Source organism: Pleurodeles waltl, chromosome 3_2 (assembly GCF_031143425.1).
Source record: "Pleurodeles waltl isolate 20211129_DDA chromosome 3_2, aPleWal1.hap1.20221129, whole genome shotgun sequence".
Classification (NCBI taxonomy): domain Eukaryota; kingdom Metazoa; phylum Chordata; class Amphibia; order Caudata; family Salamandridae; genus Pleurodeles; species Pleurodeles waltl.
The window spans coordinates 154,440,214-154,465,489 of NC_090441.1; the positions used below are offsets into that span (position 1 = coordinate 154,440,214).

The 25,276-nt window shown below is 43.7% G+C and overlaps 2 protein-coding genes across 5 annotated transcripts in view; one reads left to right on the plus strand and one right to left on the minus strand.

Annotated features, from left to right (window-relative positions):
- LOC138286355 (zinc finger protein 845-like) overlaps positions 1 to 25,276 on the plus strand; it is a 367,802-nt gene that overhangs the window by 220,777 nt on the left and 121,749 nt on the right. The window lies entirely within an intron of this gene.
- Positions 1 to 25,276, minus strand: part of LOC138286606 (zinc finger protein 135-like) — a 61,220-nt gene that overhangs the window by 21,737 nt on the left and 14,207 nt on the right. For all 4 annotated transcript variants that reach the window (XM_069227032.1, XM_069227034.1, XM_069227033.1 and 1 more), the window contains exons 2-3: positions 3,204 to 3,330; positions 1,092 to 1,202 (exon numbers count right to left, since the gene is read on the minus strand). In XM_069227032.1, coding sequence (XP_069083133.1) covers positions 1,092 to 1,202; positions 3,204 to 3,330 — 238 coding nt within the window. The remainder of the gene's footprint in view (positions 1 to 1,091; positions 1,203 to 3,203; positions 3,331 to 25,276) is intronic.

Consider the following 25,276-nt stretch of genomic DNA (forward strand, 5'->3'; position numbering starts at 1 on the left):
TGCAAAAAACACCTCCATCCTGATACAGGTTGAAAACAAACTAATACGGTAAAATCTTGAAAGTCGATTCCTGCTGCATTTCTTTCCGAATACCACTTAAAGACTAAAAAAAACACACTATGTTTCTTCACAGACCACAATTCAGATAGTCAATTACTTAAGATTGTGCCATTAACATATTAATTACTATATCTTCTTTCACGTTTGCTGAAGAAAAGCAAATCTTTAGTAACTTAAACAGTGGCAATGGCACGTTTGCAGCCACACTGAACTCAACTGTAAGAAAAAACAAGCATTTGCAATGCAATGGGTCTCGCGTTGCTCGAGTTACAGCTGTTAACGTTGGAAATTCCTAACTGGACTTTTCTTGCCACATACATTGAGAAAAAAAAGTAAAACAGTTGACATAAGCGGGCCGATTCAAAGCGCCACACAAAAAAGAAAAAGAGGTTCACTCGCAGTCAAACGTATCAGCAAATATGCAATTATCCATGTAACATGGTCGATGGCTAAGGCGGTAACTAAACCGTCCAAATGAGGGACAAACGTAAAGCATTTAACATTGATGACAAAGGATTTTTGAAAGGCAAGCCCACAAAGGCGTCATAGTGATGGGTGTGAGATTGGCATGGTTTAAAGCCCATAGATACCTTACAACAGGCCAGAGCGTTTGCGCGCTGGACCTAAAAAAAGGATAAGCTAGCATGTGCTAAAGCCAAGGAAAACAAAGGTTTTGGATCTCTCATCAGATAACGTATGTCCAATCAATGTAGAGGCTCCAATACCTGATATTTCTGTGTAGAACCAGGGTGTTCTCTGACAATAGACTATCAACTTACTGCCAATAAGGTATTTTTCCATCAGCCCAATATTAAAAATGGGCTGACGTTCAACAACTAAGACCAAAGGAGGAGAGGAGAACGTAGAATATACTGATCAGGTTTCAGCTTAAGGAGTTGTATATGTAAGATGCATCTTCGCGTAAAGCAATCATATGTCTATTGCTGTGACCAAACATGCCTTTTTCGATTTAAAGTGAAACCTTTTGCATCACTGTTAAACAGGTGCCTATCACAGGCTCACATACTTACTTGGAGAGGGATTAATACTGTGTCTTTGCTCAGGGTCGTGGCTCTCCAAAGGATACACATCTTCCTTTTCTTTTGCTCTTAATGAAAATACTGAGGTAGCAATAACAGGGCCTGTCAGTAAATAAGTACAGAGGAATTAATAATTACACTACAAATTCTTGTGGTACAACTGAGCAAACCAAATAAACTATGACGTGTATAATGAGGGCCAGACTGGGATAAGCCACTGGATTGTTTTCTGTTGTGATGACAAATGTCAACCTGAGGTAAGGTGCTCTTGTGAAATCCGACCAACCTAAAGTAAAGTAATGAAAATGGGATTAAACATTCTCAAGTCATCAAGCCTCGCTTTATGAAAAGATCATCTTTGAATATTTACCTGCAATTATATATTTTCAGGTCTCACCTAGACAGTGCATGCATGCACTATCAAGACCTTTTTCTCCTACCAGTGGGTTTGGAGACCGCTCATTGCTTGACAATGATGCCAACCAGTGGTGTTCTAATTTGAGCGCTTCCTATTAGTAATCTGCTGTAGGCTTCCTTCCTATTTCAATGTTTTGCCTCCCTTGCAGCATAGGTGCATTTTGTGTGTCCTTCCACAGCTCATTTTTGTAAGTGCTACTTTTTACTTTTTGTTCAAGTATTCTACCAGAGTGTGTCTTTTTCAGCTGGCTTCACCATGTACTTCTCTACCATCCACTGTCTTTCTGACCCCATCCGTCCTCCCTCCTTCCGTTGTTGTCCTTGATGCTTGCCCTCACCTGCCCTCTCTCTCTCCACTGTTACCTGTGTTGCTTGCCTCTACCCCCCTCCCTTCTGCTGTTGCCTGTGCTGCTTGCACCAACCTGTACCCCTCCTTCCACTGTTGCAAGGGTTGCTCGCCTCAACGACATCCTATTCTTCTATTGTTGTGCATCCAACCCATCCATCCCTCCGCTCTTGTCCGGTTGCCCCCCATTCATCATAAATCATGCAGGGTGCCTCGGAGCTTTTTTCTACTTGCCTTCCGTGTTACATCCTCCTCCATCTGTATTGACTCCCTCTCTGCACTGCCTCAAACTATTTAAAAAAGTGCTATCATGGGGCCAGCACTGGCTGCAACATAGCTTTTGTATAGGATTGCAAGCAATCCGGCTTTTGAAACGCTTGGAGAGACTTCAAAGGGAAGGAAATACATTTCCTTCCCTTTGAAGCCTCTCCGGGCCTCCCTCACGTGATAGAAAGAGAAATGCAAAGCAGCCAGCGGTTTCATTGTGGTAGCACCATCATGAAAAGGCTGGTGGAGAACAGGCTCAGGGGGCCACAATGGGGCCCCTGCACTGCTCAAGCACTTGGCATGGGCAGTGCAGGGGCCCTCCTGGCCAGTTCCCCTCCTGGACAGTTCCCTCGCTATTTTCACTGTCTGCTTTGTGAGAGTGCTGGCGTACCCTGCAGGCGACAGCACTGCTGCCAGCTTGATTACGAGCCGGAGACAATGCTGTAGCATGTTTCCCGCTAGGCCAGTGGACAGAAACGTAGGTTTCCGCCCGCCGACCTAGCAGGAAACCCATAACAGCTCCGGCGGTGAGGTCTCCTGAGATGTCTTGGAACCTGCATCCCAGCACTCTATGTTTTCTCATTTCCTGTGATTCAAAGGTGTTAAGGATTTGAAAGTGTTGGAGACTGCAAGTCGATTGTCTGAGTGCTCCATTAAACTGATGCTGAAATCTCATCCCTGAGGATATTGTGATTATTATCTACAACACCCTAGGGTATTAAAGTGCTTTATTATGATCACCAAAATATGTTACACTTTTTTTTTTTAGGCACAGGAAGATGAAGTGATTTGTAAAGAATTGGTGGATGCAGCAGAGATCAGGATTCAAACTATTTCCAAAGTTTGCAGCTCAAGCGGCAAGCCTACATCTCCACCCCAATTATCAACCTGATCATTATTCAAACTATGCTCATCAAGTAAGTTTTCTTTAATACTGACACTTGTCAGAAGAACACAGTCCCTCATAACATAGTGGGTAAGGGGCAGAATCAATAGCAATATTATTATATATTTCTCAAACTGAACATTTCAAGCACAGTAAATATATTCAGATGAATACAGTTTGACCTTACCCAGAGACACCAACGCTTGGTGAATTTCTTTCATCACATTGTTGTAAAGTTCATTTTGCCATTCGTGCAATAGTCTCCACTCCTCATCATTGAAATATGCAGCAACATCAAGGAACGTGACTGGCTCCTGTAAAACATACACGTGTAAACCATAATGAGCAAAAACATTTTGGAAACATTTTGGAAACAGAGGAGGTCCATCTTAATGCCCATCCCTCATTGGGGTTTCCAAACATAGTCAGCCATATTGCAGCGCCTGACTTAGTCCAAACACCCATAGAGGATGAGTCTAAATTAATGAATATGTGCAGTCTGATCTAAAAGCAGAAGGACCGGTATCCAGACCACAGATGTCCTACCCTCTACCAGTGTCACGCTGACTAGTAATGGACAGGCAGCAGGAGGTCCGCACTGTGCAGTAGTAGCTGTATATTAACACATACGCACTAGAAGGAATCAATGTTAGCAAACTGGTTCTAATTCAGTTTGGATCCACCTTACACCGGAAATGAATGGAACAAAATCTATGTGTTTCCTTAAAGAAACACTGATACTTTTTATATCATGCTACCCCTACCAGCGTAATTTACATGCTGTCACTAACTCAGCATAAACTCTAGAATCCCATTCCATTAGCACGAGAAGGGCTGTCTTTGGGCAATTCTACTGTGAATGGAATCACTAAATTGTTCTTGGCAGATCAATGCAAAGTCACATTACTTAGGGCTCCAGGACGAGCAAAGCAACAGATTGATTCTACCGAAGTGAGTAGGTGACTTAATTGTAACACGAATTCTGCAACATGGAATCATGACCTTTCACACCACCTCATTGTGTAAGTGAGCTGCAAATCTGTTTTTAATATGTTTCCTTTTAAAAATAGAAAATCCGTCTTTAAAAAAAAAACACTTCTGCACAGAGAACCGTGATCATGCATAAAATTTCCTCTGCAAGTAACAAGCCAACTGAGAGACGCGCCTTTGTTTTTAGCAGCAGGAATGTTAAAATTCACTTCCAAAAATACCCCGAGAGGATAAGCAGATATAAACAGAGGTAATAAAGACTATCCTGTAAGGGAAAGGGGACGGAATGGGCTGATTGACAGAGGATAGGGAGAAGTGAGAGAGAAAAACTACGGAAGGGCCAGAGAGAGGATAATAACATTTTCAGATATTTGTGTCTCTGCATATCTTTCAGCTGAAACATCTGTGGTAGCAATTTTGCACTGGGGCGAAACGACACTCAATCACTGATTCCGTATTAAACAACTGAAATGAAACATTCCCACCTTCAAAACAAGCATCTTTCTTCATTCAATAACATACCCACCAGCGATGTTTATTTGTCCTTTATATCAAATACATACAGGATTGTTTGAATCTAGGATGTGCAGCTTCCAGCAAATCCTTTTCAGAACCTGCCCATTTCCTTAAGTGCTCATTTAAATCTCCATGCATTGGTATAAGAAACGTGCAGTGCCTTTATTCTCAATGCTTCCCTGAAAATTCTGGGGAATCAAGGATGTTACCCATGTTCAGTACATGTACATTCTATATTGAAATTACATCTTTCCTTCTTAGGCGTGTATGCATGTACATGCTGTAGGTTTGACATTCTGCATGCCATCAGGAGGTAGATACATCAGAACTTGCTGAAACGTGGATGCAGAGATTCTGGACAGAAAGGGGTTTTGAGGAAAAACGCTAGGGAGAGGGAGCAAATAAAAGAAAAAATGGTAGACCAGCGCGAAGTCACTGATAACCTTGGTGAACCAAGTGTCTTCAACTACTTCCTACAATGGGGTAGGCCCTCAACATCTTTTACAAAGTAGGCAAGGAGTTACATAGCTTTGAGCACAGCCAATTTTGAGATCTGACTTAAGTAGTTTGTTTAATATAGTTTATGTTATGTTGGGCGTATTTATATAGCACGCATCTGCCATTAGTATGGCCTTTCAAATCTACACACCACAGAGATTTAGGTCCTGGCTGTGCGGCGATGGTAAGGAGGTTTCCTACTGCTCAATGTCCAGAACATAATATTTGGAGTCATGGAAAATTCTTTACGTTCATTGTGTCAACTGGGAAGGTGGGCTTAACCCCCTGTAGCACAAACACTTTTGCTACCACTAACTATACAGTGCCACTGTACTGTTATGTGAAAAGGGACCGTCTACTGCTAAGGCAAGATGTTATGCATTCAAATGTATAAGGTGTTCCCAAAATGCATATATGACTCATTTTTTACTTTTAGGAAGAGCACTCATGAAATTCAATGAGTGGTTCCAATAAAAAAGTATGCACACCTATTTGAAAATTGTAGTATCTGTGACTTTTTATAACGCACCCAGAATGCTCGTTGATTACACACAACAACATGCAAAAGAATGAAAGCAAGATCGATGACTGATTGCTTATAAACTAAAATGTACCCTAAACAAACTGCAACTTGAAAAAAATAAACAAACGCTAAAGACATTTTGGCTAAGCCACTGTATAACTCGGTTGTGTCAAAATAAAATGTACTTCAAAAATATTTGCAACTTAAAGTAAAAACAAATGAAGGTAAATTAAGTTTTGCTAAACTACTGTGCAATTCCTAAGGGCCACTTTGGATACCAATTTTTAAGTACATCGTTTAATAAAACACGTTTGATTTTAATAAAACACGTTTGATGCGTGCAGATATTTAAAAAATCTGAAATAATGGATAATCAGTGTAACAACACTGTGGTCAACCATGTGAAAAATTATTTACGGGTCCCATTCTTTAAATAAAATTAAAAAAAAGGTATCCACACGTCATTGACTTCACATGGGTGCAGATTTACAAATTGCAGGAATTTACAAGAATTTATAGAAGTAGGCCTGGACACCTGACAAAGTTGAAGGTTTCCAGGGGTACTTCTAGGAAACATTATGACTCATTTGTGAATGAGAAACTTTTATTTTTGCATGAGAAAAAATATAAGTGTATACATGCTCAAACAAAAGTATGCAAAGAAGTGCAAATTTGCTTTGTAAAAGATATTTTTCTTTTTTTTCTTCAGAGGGGCGATATTTTCCCCCCTGAAGAAACTCATTTCCATATGCCCACAGCTTTTTTGAGAGTGCAGCACTTCCCACCCGGAAAAAGTCAAAAGGTTTAGCCAGTCCTTGTCAGGAAGGGGGTTCGAGAGGGCTTGGTGAATACCAATAATCATTTACGTTTGTGGGTAGGTACTAGCTTACAGGGCATTACAGCCCTAAAACGACCACTTCCTGTAAGTAAATCTTTTGAAGGAACAAAAGTAACATTTGAGTGGTTTACTCAAATTTACAAGTGTAAATAGTTTTGAGAACTGAGTTTATAACATTTTTACGGAGATAAGGCCTTTCACAGTCCATTCACTATAGTTATCGATATAGCACTTGTTATATGCTCACAAGAAAACTGAGGCATAGTGAGAAGTGATTCGTCCAAGAATTATTCACTGTGGTCAAGTCAAAAAGGTTGCACTGTGAGCAGTCTCACTTGAACCTCAGCTGACGACCTAGGCACTGAACCCCAAGATTAATCTGGGTGTGTTACAGTGATATTTTGTGAACCGTGTGAATACTTAAAATTTGCCAGATTGATTCACAAAATTAATTTCACACGTACAGCCTCTGAACCAGTGCCCATTATTCTAATTTAGTTATAGCCTGGAAGGGGCTCTACGCGTCTCTGAGGATGGGCAGTTCGTCCTCTTTGGGTACCTTTCCATTTCTTTGGTTTAGTTCTGTGTCACACAGGGTGATGTGTAGCTCACACTTCTGGTTATGGTAACTTTCTTTGAAATGAACAAAAAAAAGCGTAACATATCAACCAAGTAGGTTACCCCCTTAATTAAAAAATAAATAAAGCATATTATTGTGTGCAGACGCCCTTGGGTGTTGAATATGTGCTCTTCTTATCAATTGAATCAGAAAGATGTAAGGTAGATGAGCAATAACATCAGCATCCAGGCAGTTTCTGCAACTGACCCACTGCAACATTTCCCATCTGATTTCTCAGCTGGCTGTTGGGGCTCAGTGTTAGTGGTATCTAAAGTTTGGATAGGCTAGGAAGGAATGTGATCTGCAAGGGGCTGTTACAGGTATTCAGGAATCTGATCTGATCTGAAACTTTCTTGTTTTAGGTTTGGTGGTCTTCATAAAAATATGAAGTTTATTGATCTTGAGGAACAGATTCGATATATGGCAGCCACAATATTCAACTTTATGGTATCAATCTGGAAAGAAAGAAAGTGCAACAATACGGTGTCACATTACGTGTAAATCAGTATGACCTCACATGAACACTGAGGGATAATATTAACTTTGGTGCAATATCACCACAAGTGTGTAAAGAATTTAGAAGAACCAATAACATTTATGTGCAAAAATCACACTCGAGGCAACATCAAAAGGGATGTGGATATACCGTGGTGCAAACACATATTTAAGGACAACATTTTTTTAAAAACAACACATTTCAAATTTAGATGCACAAACTTGGGCACACTAGATCACATTTAGGTCCACAATCACTCAATACAGAGAGACAATCTGGTACTAACATGTCACACAGGTCAGGAAATAGGGTGAGGGGACTCAGCTGGATCCAGATCCAGCAGTTACTAATGAGCTGGATCTGGAATCGGGGCTGGCCCCTATATATTTGTTGACACTGGTACACATTCAGGTGCTACTTTTCATTCCCAGTAGCAACCTGCAGGGAAGGAGGGTGTTTCGTAATTTCAATTGCAACTGGGCACAACAAAAAGGTTTAACTTAAAGGGCCTGCTTGAGTCTAATCCACGCTGAAGCTTCCTGCATCTTACCGCCTAGATACCAATGCAATGGAGGGAGCAAAGGCACACAGCTGTTGTCACTTCACAAGTAGTTTAAAGAAAGTATGATTTGGAGGCAGGTTTGTGACAGTTCAGCCCATGTGTGTAAGACCTATCCATGCAGTGTAAGAATGTCTGATGCACCTGTCGGTAATGATTGTTTAAAAAGCACTCACTAATTTACTCTTTATTTAATTTGTTTTATAGTGCTACTCTCACCGGAGTGTAAGGTATGAGATCCCTTTACATTATATACACACATTATGTAGAGACAATAAGTATATCAATAAATCTAAGTACCAGAAACGTTAGGTGTAGGAGTCACATATCTAGTGAGCATTTTCTGTTAAAGGTGCTTGATCTGGAGAAACGCAGTCAGGATTTACAATGCCACGCAGTGGTTGGGTTTGTCTGTAATATAATAAGACTTTGCCACTACCCAAAGGAACCATTTTTGCAACCTTAGAATAATGAAAGGTTAAGGGAAAAAATAATAAGGGACTAAAGCTGTACCTTGCATTCTGCATTCCGCGTCTTGATGCCGGTTATATTAGGAAAGTGACTTATGAACTGCATGGAAAAGAAGCATCACTGCAGCAAAAGCAAAAGCCCACTAAGCTAGCTGTTATTTGCAAGTTAAGCCTTGTGCTTTGCAGTAGGCACACTAATCATCTATGCTACTTTATGCTGAGATAAAACTGTAACTAGATAAAGTGCAAGTCTCTACAGCAAGTATATTAACCATCAGAGTTATTTTACTGTTATTATCCCCTAAGAATTGCTGCACCCACAAATATCTCTGCAGCAGATGCCTTAAGCCCATAACATATTTTAAAATGTTGTATGTTTTTACAAATTAAATAAGCTAGAACATACTTACTGTCACATTTGTCCTTGTTGCCATTTTTTAAGGCGGGCTTTTTAAAAACAAAATGTATAAGATGATAGACTAAGCTCCACCACCCTTTCTGCTGCCACACCATGACCCTCAAGTTATGAGATGCCAGTGTCATTTTTAGGTCTGCCCTAAGAGAGCACAATGGGGTTAGAGCCCGTCTATTGATTAACATTGGTTGACTTCATTGTCACTATCACTAGCTTCATTTTTAGGTCAAGCGTTCAACCTGGTGTATACTTTTAGTATACTTCTTATGGCTTAAAGCGATTTCATTTGTTAGTTGCAGTGGCCTTTAAAAATTCTTGCTCACTAGTGGTCAGTTCTGCCTTTTTCTCCCTCCTTTTTCTTTCTCAGAGCAGTGACCAAGAACTGTATTATTCGACTTTGGTTTCTTTATCTGTTGCTGTGATGGACTACTTTTGTTATTTCTTTGTTGCTCACTTTTCATTGTGGGTGTTTTAGGCTGGTAGTCTCCTGCGTTTTATTGCAGCATTCCGTTCCTCCCACGTCGTCCCATGTCACTGACATTTGTTTTGGCTTTATTCCATTGCTGTCCTATTCACCTTTGGCTCCTAAAATAAGCTTATTTTTTTACAAAAGAAACACCCGGTGCCTAAACATTTTACTCACTGCTCACGAAAACCACAATATGCCCTTTCTGGTGGAATGTAGCTAAACCTAGAAGCAATGATGTGCAACTTGCGGAGCCTCATCTGGAGTCTCTCTCTTCAGGTCCCCTCCCTGCCAGCCCTCATAGACATCTGCACACAGGGCATTGTTTATCTACTTTATTGGGGCCATAAATCTTCACAGGCTGCTTTGCTATTGTTAACTTCATTAGAGCTCTGTTGAAATGCGAGGCAAAAATGCTTCATTTTGTTAACATAAAAAGAAAAATACTTTTTCAGCCTTATTTTCCAATTTCTATTTAGACGTTTACCCAACTTGAGGTAGTGTAGTCATTTTCTCGTGTCTTCTCAAGGACATTCTGGTCAGAAATCGTAAGTAATTTGGCTTGGAGGATGCTCAGCTCTACTCTTTAACGTGGGGCCTGTTTTCCTGCATGCCTGCACTTCTTCTCAACAACCTTGCATTAGGGAGGTGGCGCTGCTCCGGCATCCGGCCTCTGTGGGGAACAGCGATGATGCACAGAGAATTTTCCTATCACTCTGCAGATCCCATAGGGCACAGTGTGAAGTTGCATTAACAGAGCATCATGTCGGAATCTGCCTTATTAAAGCATTACGCTCCTGCTAGCCTAGGAGTCCTAGCTCTTCACAATGGAGAAGTGGAAAATATTTCAGCCCTGCAAGGGTCAAACTTTTGTCTCTTGTAATCTCAGCTCTGTTTAAGGGCAATCATTACACAAGGGAAGGTATTTATGGTTTATGAGCTTGGGCCTATATTAGAACAGTATTAATTGCTCATGATCATAGCTGTGCAGAAGAGTAGGTGGCCAGTGCACCTAAATGGGCGGGAGAACAAGTCTGAAGCAAAACGCGTGATATGTGAATAATATTTCTAGAAATGAAAACAATGCGCTTCTGAAATGCAGATTCATTCACGTCATATCTAGATACATATTGTAGGAGGCTGGACTGGCTTGTAGTGAGTACCTAGGGGTACTTGCACCTTGCACCAGGCCCAGTTATCCCTTATTAGTGTATAGGGTGTCTAGCAGCTTAGGCTGATAGATAATGGTAGCTTAGCAGAGCAGCTTAGGCTGAACTAGGAGACGTGTGAAGCTACTACAGTACCACTTAGTGTCATATGCACAATATCATAAGAAAACACAATACACAGTTATACTAAAAATAAAGGTACTTTATTTTTATGACAATATGCCAAAGTATCTTAGAGTGTACCCTCAGTGAGAGGATAGGAAATATACACAAGATATATATACACAATAGCAAAAATATGCAGTATAGTCTTAGAAAACAGTGCAAATAATGTATAGTTACAATAGGATGCAATGGGGAAACATAGGGATAGGGGCAACACAAACCATATACTCCAAAAGTGGAATGCGAACCACGAATGGACCCCAAACCTATGTGACCTTGTAGAGGGTCGCTGGGACTATTAGAAAATAGTGAGAGTTAGAAAAATAACCCTCCCCAAGACCCTGAAAAGTGAGTGCAAAGTGCACTAAAGTTCCCCTAAGGACAAAGAAGTCGTGTTAGAGGAATAATGCAGGAAAGACACAAACCAACAATGCAACAACTGTGGATTTCCAATCTAGGGTACCTGTGGAACAAGGGGACCAAGTCCAAAAGTCACAAGCAAGTCGGAGATGGGCAGATGCCCAGGAAATGCCAGCTGCGGGTGCAAAGAAGCTTCTACTGGACAGAAGAAGCTGCGGTTTCTGCAGGAACGAAAAGGGCTAGAGACTTCCCCTTTGGTGGACGGATCCCTCTCGCCGTGGAGAGTCGTGCAGAAGTGTTTTCCCGCCGAAAGAACGCCAACAAGCCTTGCTAGCTGCAAATCGTGCGGTTAGCGTTTTTGGATGCTGCTGTGGCCCAGGAGGGACCAGGAGGTCGCAAATTGGACCAGGAGGTAGAGGGGACGTCGAGCAAGACAGGGAGCCCTCTTAGCAGCAGGTAGCACCCGGAGAAGTGCCAGAAACAGGCACTACGAGGATGCATGAAACGGTGCTCACCCGAAGTCGCACAAAGAAGTCCCACATCGCCGGAGAACAACTTAGGAGGTCGTGCAATGCAGGTTAGAGTGCCGTGGACCCAGGCTGGACTGTGCACAAAGGATTTCCGCCGGAAGTGCACGGAGGCCGGAGTAGCTGCAAAAGTCGCGGTTCCCAGCAATGCAGTCTAGCGAGGTGAGGCAAGGACTTACCTCCACCAAACTTGGACTGAAGAGTCACTGGACTGTGGGAGCCACTTGGACAGAGTTAGTGGATTCGAGGGACCTCGCTCGTCGTGCTGAGAGGAGACCCAAGGGACCGGTAATGCAGCTTTTTGGTGCCTGCGGTTGCAGGGGGAAGATTCCGTCGACCCACGGGAGATTTCTTCGGAGCTTCTAGTGCAGAGAGGAGGCAGACTACCCCCACAGCATGCACCACCAGGAAAACAGTCGAGAAGGCGGCAGGATCAGCGTTACAGAGTTGCAGTAGTCGTCTTTGCTACTATGTTGCAGTTTTGCAGGCTTCCAGCGTGGTCAGCAGTCGATTCCTTGGCAGAAGGTGAAGAGAGAGATGCAGAGGAACTCGGCTGAGCTCTTGCATTCGTTATCTAAAGTTTCCCCAGAGACAGAGACCCTAAATAGCCAGAAAAGAGGGTTTGGCTACTTAGGAGAGAGGATAGGCTAGCAACACCTGAAGGAGCCTATCACAAGGAGTCTCTGACGTCACCTGGTGGCACTGGCCACTCAGAGCAGTCCAGTGTGCCAGCAGCACCTCTGTTTCCAAGATGGCAGAGGTCAGGAGCACACTGGAGGAGCTCTGGACACCTCCCAGGGGAGGTGCAGGTCAGGGGAGTGGTCACTCCCCTTTCCTTTGTCCAGTTTCACGCCAGAGCAGGGCTAAGGGGTCCCCTGAACCGGTGTAGACTGGCTTATGCAGAATTGGGCACATCTGTGCCCAACAAAGCATTTCCAGAGGCTGGGGGAGGCTACTCCTCCCCTGCCTTCACACCATTTTCCAAAGGGAGAGGGTGTCACACCCTCTCTCAGAGGAAGTTCTTTGTTCTGCCATCCTGGGCCAGGCCTGGCTGGACCCCAGGAGGGCAGATGCCTGTCTGAGGGGTTGGCAGCGCGCAGCAGCAGCAGCTGCAGTGAAACCCCAGGAAGGGCAGTTTGGCAGTACCAGGGTCTGTGCTACAGACCACTGGGATCATGGGATTGTGCCAACTATGCCAGGATGGCATAGAGGGGGCAATTCCATGATCATAGACATGTTACATGGCCATATTCGGAGTTACCATTGTGATGCTACATATAGGTAGTGACCTATATGTAGTGCACGCGTGTAATGGTGTCCCCGCACTCACAAAGTTCAGGGAATTGGCTCTGAACAATGTGGGGGCACCTTGGCTAGTGCCAGGGTGCCCTCACACTAAGTAACTTTGCACCTAACCTTTACCAGGTAAAGGTTAGACATATAGGTGACTTATAAATTACTTAAGTGCAGTGTAAAATGGCTGTGAAATAACGTGGACGTTATTTCACTCAGGCTGCAGTGGCAAGCCTGTGTAAGGATTGTCAGAGCTCCCTATGGGTGGCAAAAGAAATGCTGCAGCCCATATGGATCTCCTGGAACCCCAATACCCTGGGGTACCTTAGTACCATATACTAGGGATTTATAAGGGTGTTCCAGTAAGCCAATGTAAATTGGTAAAATTGGTCAATAGCCTGTTAGTGACAATTTGAAATAAATGAGAGAGCATAACCACTGAGGTTCTGGTTAGCAGAGCCTCAGTGAGACAGTTAGGCACTACACAGGGAACACACACATATAGGCCACAAACTTATGAGCACTGGGGTCCTGACTAGCAGGGTCCCAGTGACACATAACAAACATACTGAAAACATAGGGTTTTCACTATGAGCACTGGTCCCTGGCAAGCAGGATACCAGTGAGACAGTGAAAACACCCTGACATACATTCACAAACAGGCCCAAAGTGGGGGTAACAAGGCTAGAAAGAGGCTACTTTCTCACACAACCCCCCCCCCCCAAACGAAGGACAATAAGGCTAACCTTGGCCAGTTGAGACTTTATTGTCTAAGTGGTGATAAGTAGAGAGTAGCTCTGCAATAGACTGGTTACTCCCTTTATCATCCACTATATGGTTACTTCCCTGTGGGGATGTAAATCACCCTGTTTGAAGTTTTTTAGCTAAGCAACAATGTGAAGATGTATTTTCAGAGTTTCTATCAGTAAGTTTTAGTTTAGAGCAGTGGAAATTGTCCACTGAACCTATTTGTAGTGATGGAAATGCCAGACAGGGATGCTGTCTCAGAAAAGCCATAGCTGGGCAAAAACTTTGTCCATATGGCTGGAAGAGAGAACAGGGATGCTGTTTCTCCTGGGTTGGAGCAGGGCAGGGATGCTGTCCTATGAGCTCCACACTAGGGCAGGGATGCTGTCCTAAGTGTTGTGAGGCAGTGCAGAGTTTCTGCACTAAAGTTTCTCTGGGAGGGTTGGAGGGATGCTCCATGTTAACTAAAATGGTGCTCTTTTTCTCACCAATGTTAGTTATCCCACAGAGAGGTACTTCTACCTCAGGGAGTACAGCTTTGCCAGCTGATATTTCCCTTGGAACAGGTGCCACCCCAGGAGAGGTTTCTCCCACCACAGGAATGGTATCCTGAATGGTAGGGTGGTTAGGGGATACTGTGATACCCTTATTACCTGTTGATGGAGAGGGATCTTGAGTTTTCAGGCCTTCTCTCCTTTGCTTTTTCATTTCAGTAGAAATGAGAGGGAACAATTCCTCTGGGATGCCCAGCATGGCTGCATGGGCATAAAACTCTACATCAGCCCAACCTGAGGCCTCTAGGTCATTACCTAAGAGACAGTCTACAGGTAAGCTAGGTGATACTACCACCTGCTTAGGGCCAGTAACTCCACCCCAACTAAACTGAATTATAGCTAAGGGAAGAAACTTAGTGGAGTTATGGACATCAATAATCTTATACTGTTGCCCAATGATGTGTTGATCAGGATGCACTAGGTTTTCAGTCACCAAAGTGATACTGGCACCTGTGTCCCTGTAGGCCAAGGCCTCAACACCATTTATTGAAACTGTCTGCCTGTACTTATCCATTGTAAGGGGACAAGCAGCCAGTGTGGCAAGGCCAATGCCACTAGGTGTGACAGAAACTGTATTGGGACTGACTACCCCAGTTTCTATGATGGACCCATAAGTGAACCCAACTACACCCTTTGCTTGACTGTTGCCAGCAGTCCCACCACTAGTACCACTACTGCTAGGGGCACTAGAGCTTGATGTATTAGTGGTGGTAGGCTCAGGGGGTTTACCTGGACAGGACTTATCCCCTGGCCTATGGCCTCTGTTTTTACACACAAAGCACCAAGGCTTTTTAATGTGTGTGGGTTGAGAAGAAGAGGAAGAATTTGTTTTATCCCCACCCTCTGAAGAGTGTTTAAGATTTGAAGTGGGATCTTTGGTTTTACCCTTATCCCCATGCTTATCTTGAGATTTTTCACCATCGTTCTTCTTAGTGTTCTCTTTGTCACCCCCTGTATGAACTTTTCTGTTCACCCTTGTTCTGACCCATTTGTCTGCCTTCTTTCCCAATTCTTGGGGAGAGGTCAGATCAGAGTCCACCAAATACTGGTGCAACAAATCAGACACACAATTATTAAGAATATGCTCTCTCAGGATCAAGTTATACAGGCTGTCATAATCAGTAACTTTACTGCCATGTAACCACCCCTCCAAGGCCTTCACTGAATGGTCAATGAAATCAACCCAGTCTTGTGAAGACTCCTTTTTGGTCTCTCTGAACTTTATCCTGTATTGTTCAGTGGTTAAGCCATAACCATCCAGGAGTGCATTCTTAAGAACTTGGAAATTATTAGCATCATTTTCTTTCACAGTAAGGAGCCTATCCCTACCTTTTCCACTAAATGATAGCGATAGGATAGCAGCCCACTGCCTTTGAGGGACATCCTGTACAACACAGGCCCTCTCAAGTGCAGCAAACCACTTGTTAATGTCATCCCCCTCCTTATAAGGGGGAACTATCTTGTGCAGATTCCTGGAATCATGCTCTTTTGCAGGATGACTATGGGGAATACTGCTGCTGCCACCATGGGTTTCTAAACCCAACTTCTGTCTTTCCTTCTCTAGTTCAAAAGACTGTCTATCCAAATCCAGCTGTTGCTTCTAAAGCTTCAGTCTGGTTTGTTCCACCCTCAACTTATTGAGTTCCGTCTCTAACATTCTGTCATCAGGGTTGGTGGGAGGGACATTCCTAGATACAGAGGTATGATGGGAATGAACAGAAGGAGACCTGTCCCTTACAGAAGCCACCCTAACAGCTTGGCTAACAGAAACATTACTACCAGTATGGTGAGAATAAATGCTTTTGCTATGATGTGAGACAACACTATTTGTATGGTGTGGCTCATCATCATTACCAACTATGCTAGACTGTCTAGTAATGGGCAAGCTAGGAAGTTTCTTTCCTGAATCTTTTCCTGGGGGAGTCCCTGAATCAGATTGGGAACTATTGGGTACTTTTTCAACAGATGGGGCACCTATAGCCTTATCTTGTTCTCTAAGCATGTTAAGTAACAGTTCCAAGGAAGGATTCTTCCCTACACTCAAACCTCTCTCTATGCAGAGACTCCTTGCTCCTTTCCAGCTAAGGTGATCATATGCAAGTTTGGACAGATCAACATTTTGGCCTGTGCCAGACATTTTTAGAGAGAGTTAAAGTGATAGAAAAAGAGAAAAAAGTTTTCAGAACTTTTTAGAAAGACAGAAAAAAAACTTTTTAAACTTTTAAGAACTTTTTGAAAGTTTAGAAGTACTTTTCAGCACTTAGAAAAGAGTGAAAAGAGGAAATGCAAAACTTTTTGGCTATGTGTATATACACTGACCTTGTTTTGTATATTTTTCTCTTATGAAAAGTACCATGACAAGAGTGGTAAGTAGTCTCAAAGCACCTATCCCACCGCTGCACAACCAATGTAGGAGGCTGGACTGGCTTGTAGTGAGTACCTAGGGGTACTTGCACCTTGCACCAGGCCCAGTTATCCCTTATTAGTGTATAGGGTGTCTAGCAGCTTAGGCTGATAGATAATGGTAGCTTAGCAGAGCAGCTTAGGCTGAACTAGGAGACGTGTGAAGCTACTACAGTACCACTTAGTGTCATATGCACAATATCATAAGAAAACACAATACACAGTTATACTAAAAATAAAGGTACTTTATTTTTATGACAATATGCCAAAGTATCTTAGAGTGTACCCTCAGTGAGAGGATAGGAAATATACACAAGATATATATACACAATAGCAAAAATATGCAGTATAGTCTTAGAAAACAGTGCAAACAATGTATAGTTACAATAGGATGCAATGGGGAAACATAGGGATAGGGGCAACACAAACCATATACTCCAAAAGTGGAATGCGAACCACGAATGGACCCCAAACCTATGTGACCTTGTAGAGGGTCGCTGGGACTATTAGAAAATAGTGAGAGTTAGAAAAATAACCCTCCCCAAGACCCTGAAAAGTGAGTGCAAAGTGCACTAAAGTTCCCCTAAGGACAAAGAAGTCGTGTTAGAGGAATAATGCAGGAAAGACACAAACCAACAATGCAACAACTGTGGATTTCCAATCTAGGGTACCTGTGAAACAAGGGGACCAAGTCCAAAAGTCACAAGCAAGTCGGAGATGGGCAGATGCCCAGGAAATGCCAGCTGCGGGTGCAAAGAAGCTTCTACTGGACAGAAGAAGCTGCGGTTTCTGCAGGAACGAAAAGGGCTAGAGACTTCCCCTTTGGTGGACGGATCCCTCTCGCCGTGGAGAGTCGTGCAGAAGTGTTTTCCCGCCGAAAGAACGCCAACAAGCCTTGCTAGCTGCAAATCGTGCGGTTAGCGTTTTTGGATGCTGCTGTGGCCCAGGAGGGACCAGGAGGTCGCAAATTGGACCAGGAGGTAGAGGGGACGTCGAGCAAGACAGGGAGCCCTCTTAGCAGCAGGTAGCACCCGGAGAAGTGCCAGAAACAGGCACTACGAGGATGCATGAAACGGTGCTCACCCGAAGTCGCACAAAGAAGTCCCACATCGCCGGAGAACAACTTAGGAGGTCGTGCAATGCAGGTTAGAGTGCCGTGGACCCAGGCTGGACTGTGCACAAAGGATTTCCGCCGGAAGTGCACGGAGGCCGGAGTAGCTGCAAAAGTCGCGGTTCCCAGCAATGCAGTCTAGCGAGGTGAGGCAAGGACTTACCTCCACCAAACTTGGACTGAAGAGTCACTGGACTGTGGGAGCCACTTGGACAGAGTTAGTGGATTCGAGGGACCTCGCTCGTCGTGCTGAGAGGAGACCCAAGGGACCGGTAATGCAGCTTTTTGGTGCCTGCGGTTGCAGGGGGAAGATTCCGTCGACCCACGGGAGATTTCTTCGGAGCTTCTAGTGCAGAGAGGAGGCAGACTACCCCCACAGCATGCACCACCAGGAAAACAGTCGAGAAGGCGGCAGGATCAGCGTTACAGAGTTGCAGTAGTCGTCTTTGCTACTATGTTGCAGTTTTGCAGGCTTCCAGCGTGGTCAGCAGTCGATTCCTTGGCAGAAGGTGAAGAGAGAGATGCAGAGGAACTCGGCTGAGCTCTTGCATTCGTTATCTAAAGTTTCCCCAGAGACAGAGACCCTAAATAGCCAGAAAAGAGGGTTTGGCTACTTAGGAGAGAGGATAGGCTAGCAACACCTGAAGGAGCCTATCACAAGGAGTCTCTGACGTCACCTGGTGGCACTGGCCACTCAGAGCAGTCCAGTGTGCCAGCAGCACCTCTGTTTCCAAGATGGCAGAGGTCTGGAGCACACTGGAGGAGCTCTGGACACCTCCCAGGGGAGGTGCAGGTCAGGGGAGTGGTCACTCCCCTTTCCTTTGTCCAGTTTCACGCCAGAGCAGGGCTAAGGGGTCCCCTGAACCGGTGTAGACTGGCTTATGCAGAATTGGGCACATCTGTGCCCAACAAAGCATTTCCAGAGGCTGGGGGAGGCTACTCCTCCCCTGCCTTCACACCATTTTCCAAAGGGAGAGGGTGTCACACCCTCTCTCAGAGGAAGTTCTTTGTTCTGCCATCCTGGGCCAGGCCTGGCTGGACCCCAGGAGGGCAGATGCCTGTCTGAGGGGTTGGCAGCAGCAGCAGCAGCTGCAGTGAAACCCCAGGAAGGGCAGTTTGGCAGTACCAGGGTCTGTGCTACAGACCACTGGGATCATGGGATTGTGCCAACTATGCCAGGATGGCATAGAGGGGGCAATTCCATGATCATAGACATGTTACATGGCCATATTCGGAGTTACCATTGTGAAGCTACATATAGGTAGTGACCTATATGTAGTGCACGCGTGTAATGGTGTCCCCGCACTCACAAAATTCAGGGAATTGGCTCTGAACAATGTGGGGGCACCTTGGCTAGTGCCAGGGTGCCCTCACACTAAGTAACTTTGCACCTACCCTTTACCAGGTAAAGGTTAGACATATAGGTGACTTATAAGTTACTTAAGTGCAGTGTAAAATGGCTGTGAAATAACGTGGACGTTATTTCACTCAGGCTGCAGTGGCAAGCCTGTGTAAGGATTGTCAGAGCTCCCTATGGGTGGCAAAATAAATGCTGCAGCCCATATGGATCTCCTGGAACCCCAATACCCTGGGTACCTTAGTACCATATACTAGGGATTTATAAGGGTGTTCCAGTAAGCCAATGTAAATTGGTAAAATTGGTCACTAGCCTGTTAGTGACAATTTGAAATAAATGAGAGAGCATAACCACTGAGGTTCTGGTTAGCAGAGCCTCAGTGAGACAGTTAGGCACTACACAGGGAACACACACATATAGGCCACAAACTTATGAGCACTGGGGTCCTGACTAGCAGGGTCCCAGTGACACATAACAAACATACTGAAAACATAGGGTTTTCACTATGAGCACTGGGCCCTGGCTAGCAGGATCCCAGTGAGACAGTGAAAACACCCTGACATACACTCACAAACAGGCCCAAAGTGGGGGTAACAAGGCTAGAAAGAGGCTACTTTCTCACACATATACAGTACCTTTAGTGTGTGTATGTGTCACAAGCGTGCAGCAGTGTGTGTTTTCAGAGGGCGGTTACAGTACTGTTGCACAGATTATATTTTTACTTATATGTGAGAAAACCATTTTGCTATCCTAACATAAACGATTGCCTTTATCCATGATTGTACATTTTTATTATCTTGTCTTTTCCATATCTCAAATAAACATCGGGGATTGTCAAGGAGTGACTGAACAAAATAGTTGTTAGCCCTGTTTCCTGAATACTTGGTGGTCCACTTTTCAAATAGCTGACAAAGACCCCCTTTTGAACTGCTAACACTATGTATTGTCAAGCTCCTCATCTGATCTGTGCAGGACAAACTCAGCAGAGACACCTGTAGTTTATAAGGTAAGGATAGCAACCGCTGCATATCATGGCAGAAATCAAAGTCAAACTTCAGGTAGACATTCTTGCCAAGGCAATCTCAGGTGACGTCTCTATCATGCCTATCACTGTGGTACTGAGGGACCAGTGTCTGATGCATTTGTACAAGAGAACTGATTCTGTGGCACATGCATCCTCCCTCCTTTTCAGAGAAGATATATCCATGGTTTGAGCAGGTAAAAAAAACTCAGTTCTCTACATGGATAATGCTTTTTTACTTGTGAACAGTTGTGCACGGAACCCGGCTGTCAGTGCTGATTTCAGTGCAGACGGTTTAACTGCTTGATTTTCGTAGACCGGTACGCTGATCACCATTAGGATGGGACACAATAATGCTAAATATTACATTATCAGAACCAGTGTAGTTTGCAGACTGCATTATATACTCCTGGAAAATTCACCTAATAAGAGCAAAGAGGCATTCACTTGTTGCATTCACCTCTAAACACTGACAGCCCGGTGGCATTAGCTCGTTCATTCCTGTGCAGCATTGATCTTTCCCTTGTTAATTATGACCAGAACAAGTCACTGCTATTTTAAATATACACAGTGAATCTGCAGGTGATAATGGCCAGCACTCTACGCCTAATGCAATATCGAGAGCGATGACAATAGCTTCTAAGACTTTGGCCAACATTTGACCTAACTGCACTGAACTCCACCTTAATTTCTTACATGATTTCTACCATTTAGGTAAGAGAGGTGAAGGGGGCATAGTCAATGGACAATTACAGGGTCTGATTCACAAAGACATTTTTTAGACGTATACGTGTTGAAGGCTGCAAATTTCTTTTCACACGAGATTCCTGCCAATCATTAATGGGTCACCCCCCACCCCCACAGTTTGGTGGGGCTATAGGAAAGGGACTTTCTCTGCTGAACATTTTTTTTCCCATGGAGAAGAAAGCATTGGCAATGCCAACAGGTCTGGCTTTAAAGGGATGTTGTATGCTAATTTGAAGTAAATAGCATATCCTTTTTGTGTAGAAGCAAAGGACTTTAAAATAATATTGGTGTAGGTTAAGAGATAAGGCGACAGTTGCACTGTCAAACCAGACCTAAAAATCAATTTAGGTTAATGACAGCTCTCCTCCCATCTGTGCTGCTGCCAGAGAAAGACAAACACCATACATTATCCAGTTACCTAAGAAACTTTTCAGCATTACAATGTCATGTGTGTGTCCCTGAAAGTTCAAACTCAGGCAGTTGGATAAATAAACAAAATGATCAAGACATTCAAAACATGCACTACTGGCTCCCAACATGTGGGCAGAGCCAGAGCTTCTCTCTAGTGATAATCACATAATTGTCTGGCGACAGCTGTGCTGTCCAGCCAGACCATAAAAAAGAAAGAAAATGTGCTTTAGCACATCTTGCTGCCCTTTCCACTGCTCAGAATAGTAATCAATGCACGCCTCAAAACAGGGGGAATAAACAGATTAAAACATGTCACATGTCTGGTGCATAGTATGCCTGGAAACCTGTGCCCACCACAGTCTTGCAGTATTGCTAATATACGTGTATTGTGAATTGAACAAATGTGTAAATGTACATTCAGGTAGAGTAATAAAACTCTTTTCAAGTTTTTAGACTTTTTCTCGTGAATTGGGCCCACTGACTTTAGCCTTTGACTGTGAAATACCACAGGGAGTTGGGTCACATTCCAGGCATGGCTGACTCTACCCCAAATCTACAGTACATTCTGCATCGATATATAGTATGTTCTTTTCTTTCAACACTGCCTTTCATTTTTAGGTCAAGCGCGCAATCGCTTGACCTGTTGTAAGTATTGTGGGCTTTTAACCACGCGCATCTCATGCCCATTACTTTCATTCATTCCTGGGCTTGCCTTTCAAAAATCACTTGATGTCATTGGTAAATGCTTTACGTTTTTCCTGCCTTGAGGCTATTTTTTTTTTTTAAATCAAGCCTTGCAGACTGCCCCTGTTACATGGATTATTGCACGACTGCTGATATACTTCAGCGTGAGTGAACTTTTTTTTTCTTTTGTCTCTCGTGCTGCATGGCAGCCATGGCGCTCACAGCTTGAACAGACCCCGAGTTGGGCCTCAATATTGCTTGGTAGAGTCCTGATGCACCGGGTGATGCTCTTTTCAAAAGGTGAGTGTGAAACACCCGAGTTCTCATGTACTGAGAGCCTTGATTTTTTAAAAGTGATAGTGAACCAGTATTACGGCACAGCATGTGAGCAGCGCTGGCCGCTGTACAGCTTGGTCAAGCTAGATGTTCAAGGTTATCTATTCTGAGAAACAGCGGAAATTGGCAGCAGACATCTTTGCATGAGGCACTGGGGAAAAAGAAACATACAATAAAAATATTAATGTCAGTTCGAAATGTGAAGATTCATATACAGCATTAATTGCTTGGCCTAGGACTTCCAGTGGCGCTACGACCTGTTCTTCTATCAGCATCCCTCCCTACATTACTCTCGCTCCCAGCATTCTAGGTACTGCCACCTCTGCACCTACATTGTCCCCACAGGCTTGGCACCCTCAGTGCATCTGTAAGGAAGAGAGGTTGCAGCTCTCCCAGACCTACTGCTCCCTGGCAGGGCAGATGGAGTCTAACCTACTGCACGACCTGGGATATGGGTACCCACAGTCTCCACCCTTGTATTCAGTGTCTGCATACCACTGCCAGGCTCTTCTGCCTGTGAGAAGTGCACAAAGTTGCCCCTACTTTAAGATCACACTGTGGCTGCAGTCACCGTTTTATGATACTGCAACTCTGGGGATTTCACTAAAAGAACCCATGTCAATAATACAGTGCCTGAGTGACATGTGCCGCTTCTAAGTGCTAAAACTGTACCAAAGATCAACCTGCTTGTTGCCGGCAATCTTGTGCGCATCTTCAAGTAGCTTCATTCACCCTACGTCTACTATGTACCCCTACATAGAAGTAGGTTGTATGTCCCCTCCCCAATGACCACAATTACCTTGGCTATGGGAAATGCCTTTAGCCACTTGCAGACTTTGCACTGATAAAAACAAGGCACTACTTGATGGAGATCATACTGCGTGTCGAGCCAGAAATCAGATTCCCCTTTGCAGACTCGGCGGACTGCTTCATTCAAAGCATATACCCTTTGAGCATGTGTAACAATGACAGACCAGTCCCAGCCCCAGCCACAGCTGGCAGATAACTGTCCCATGTGATGTTTCACTTAGGGTTGGCTAAAGAGAGGGACAGGCAAGCTGCAATTACACTTATACTCAGGGCTACTGGAATTATGTGGCAGGAGAGGGTCAAACTATGCTGCGGGTTTAAGTAAATTATGTGACAAGAAAAGGCAAATTATGCAGCATAATGTGGCACATGTTGTAGTAATATTTACAGCGGCCAGAACTTTGGCAGAAGGCCATTCAGCTGATGGAGCCCATCAAGGATGACCCCGAGGCCGGCCCATTGCTGGGCCTCGGCAGGTGCATGAATGGAACAAATCCTGTTTTTTTAGACTTGGGAGCCAGGGAGGGCTCCAATCCCGACATCAGTAAGTTCCCCACTGGCCTACAATGCTGCTACCTTCTAAATCATCAGCACCTTTCAATACCGCCTAAAAGTAAAATATTGGTGATAGATGGAATACCTGGATAGAGGCATTAGAAGATTTCATTGATGCACTTGTGTAAAGATATTTGTGTTTGACCACTGACTCCAAGTTGCATTTAGCCTAGCAGCACACCGTCACATTAGTGACCACCAACTTCATTTTTCCTATTGAATTTATTTTAGCATTAGCCAACGCCACGTTAAAAGCTGCAAGTATTTTTCCATGATACAATGTACTTCTTGCTCATGTTTTTATTCTGTGTGTTTGTGTGTTCTTTCTCACCAAGGGCTTAGGCTGATAAGAATGTACTAGGACGGCAGGGAACGGTTTTGTTTTGATCAAGGGCACCTTGGGATTTTGTCCAATTCCCGACGTGTTCTTTTCAAAGCTGACCTAAAGTAACCGGCATTTTTTTAAATAATAAACTTATGCAGTGGGAGGGAGATTCTAGAATTCTCCTCTCTTGTTTATTCAAAGTATAAAAGAGGCTGAGACCAGATGGACCGGGGAGTGACTCAGATCTCGGACATGCTCAGGACGCTGAGGTGTGTCATCCTTCCTGTGAGGATAATTGATCTCTCTCTCTCCCCAATCGATTCTGGGGTCTGGCAGTCTAATGCTGATTAGGAGGGAGATTAAGCAGATTTGCCCTTGCCTCATGGTAATGCTTTTTTTTAATTCATTATTTAGTTTTCATTGTTATATAGAGACATATATTTGCTGTATATATTGCAGTGGAGAATCATTTGTACATGTTTTCATTTCATTGCTGTGACCATTTTTAAATGTGTATTTTTAGAATGCTAATCTCCTCTACGACCCTTGCAGAGTAAATTAATAAATGTCTTCTTTAGACTAAGAAGCGCACGCCAGAGATTTTTGTCAATGTTTGAGTGTTTCATCTCGGTCATTAGTGAGGCAAAACACTTTGGCGTAGTGGGACAGTCTAAAGCAGAGGTCTTCAAACTGGAGGCAGGCCCCCCTAGGGGGGCCTCAAGTAATCCCAGGGGGGGCACCAGACTCTGGCCAAAAAAAGCATTATAAAGATACCAGGCCTTTGTTTTAAGCATAAGCATATTATAGCATTTATAAAAAAAGTAACAGTACTTAACTGCAATGTTTAAATAGGTCTAGACATATTTAAACATAGCAATCTTTATAAAATAATTGTGAAAAATTCTGAGGGGGGCCCAATAATTTCTATTTTTCAACTGGGGGGGGCGCGGCATTAAAATGTTTGGAGACCACTGGTCTAAAGGGAGGTTGGAGGTTGAAAGTGTACGATTTAAAAGTGAAAATATGTGGGGCAGAGTGTCAAAGGAAGCACCGCAAACCTTTTCTGAAAATGCATGTGAAATTAAAATGCCTTATGTCTTGGCAAATGTGCTTTCTCGTTTATCAGGACTTTCTACATTTTGGGATGGGTGTTTTTACATGTTTTAAAACGATGCTTTTTGAACGGACTGATGACCATTTTATTCTTAGCAGGAGGGGTTGGATACTTTTGTCTGCTTACAGAAAATGCATGAGAAGTATAAACAAATAGAAGATGAGAAAAAGCAATAACAGAA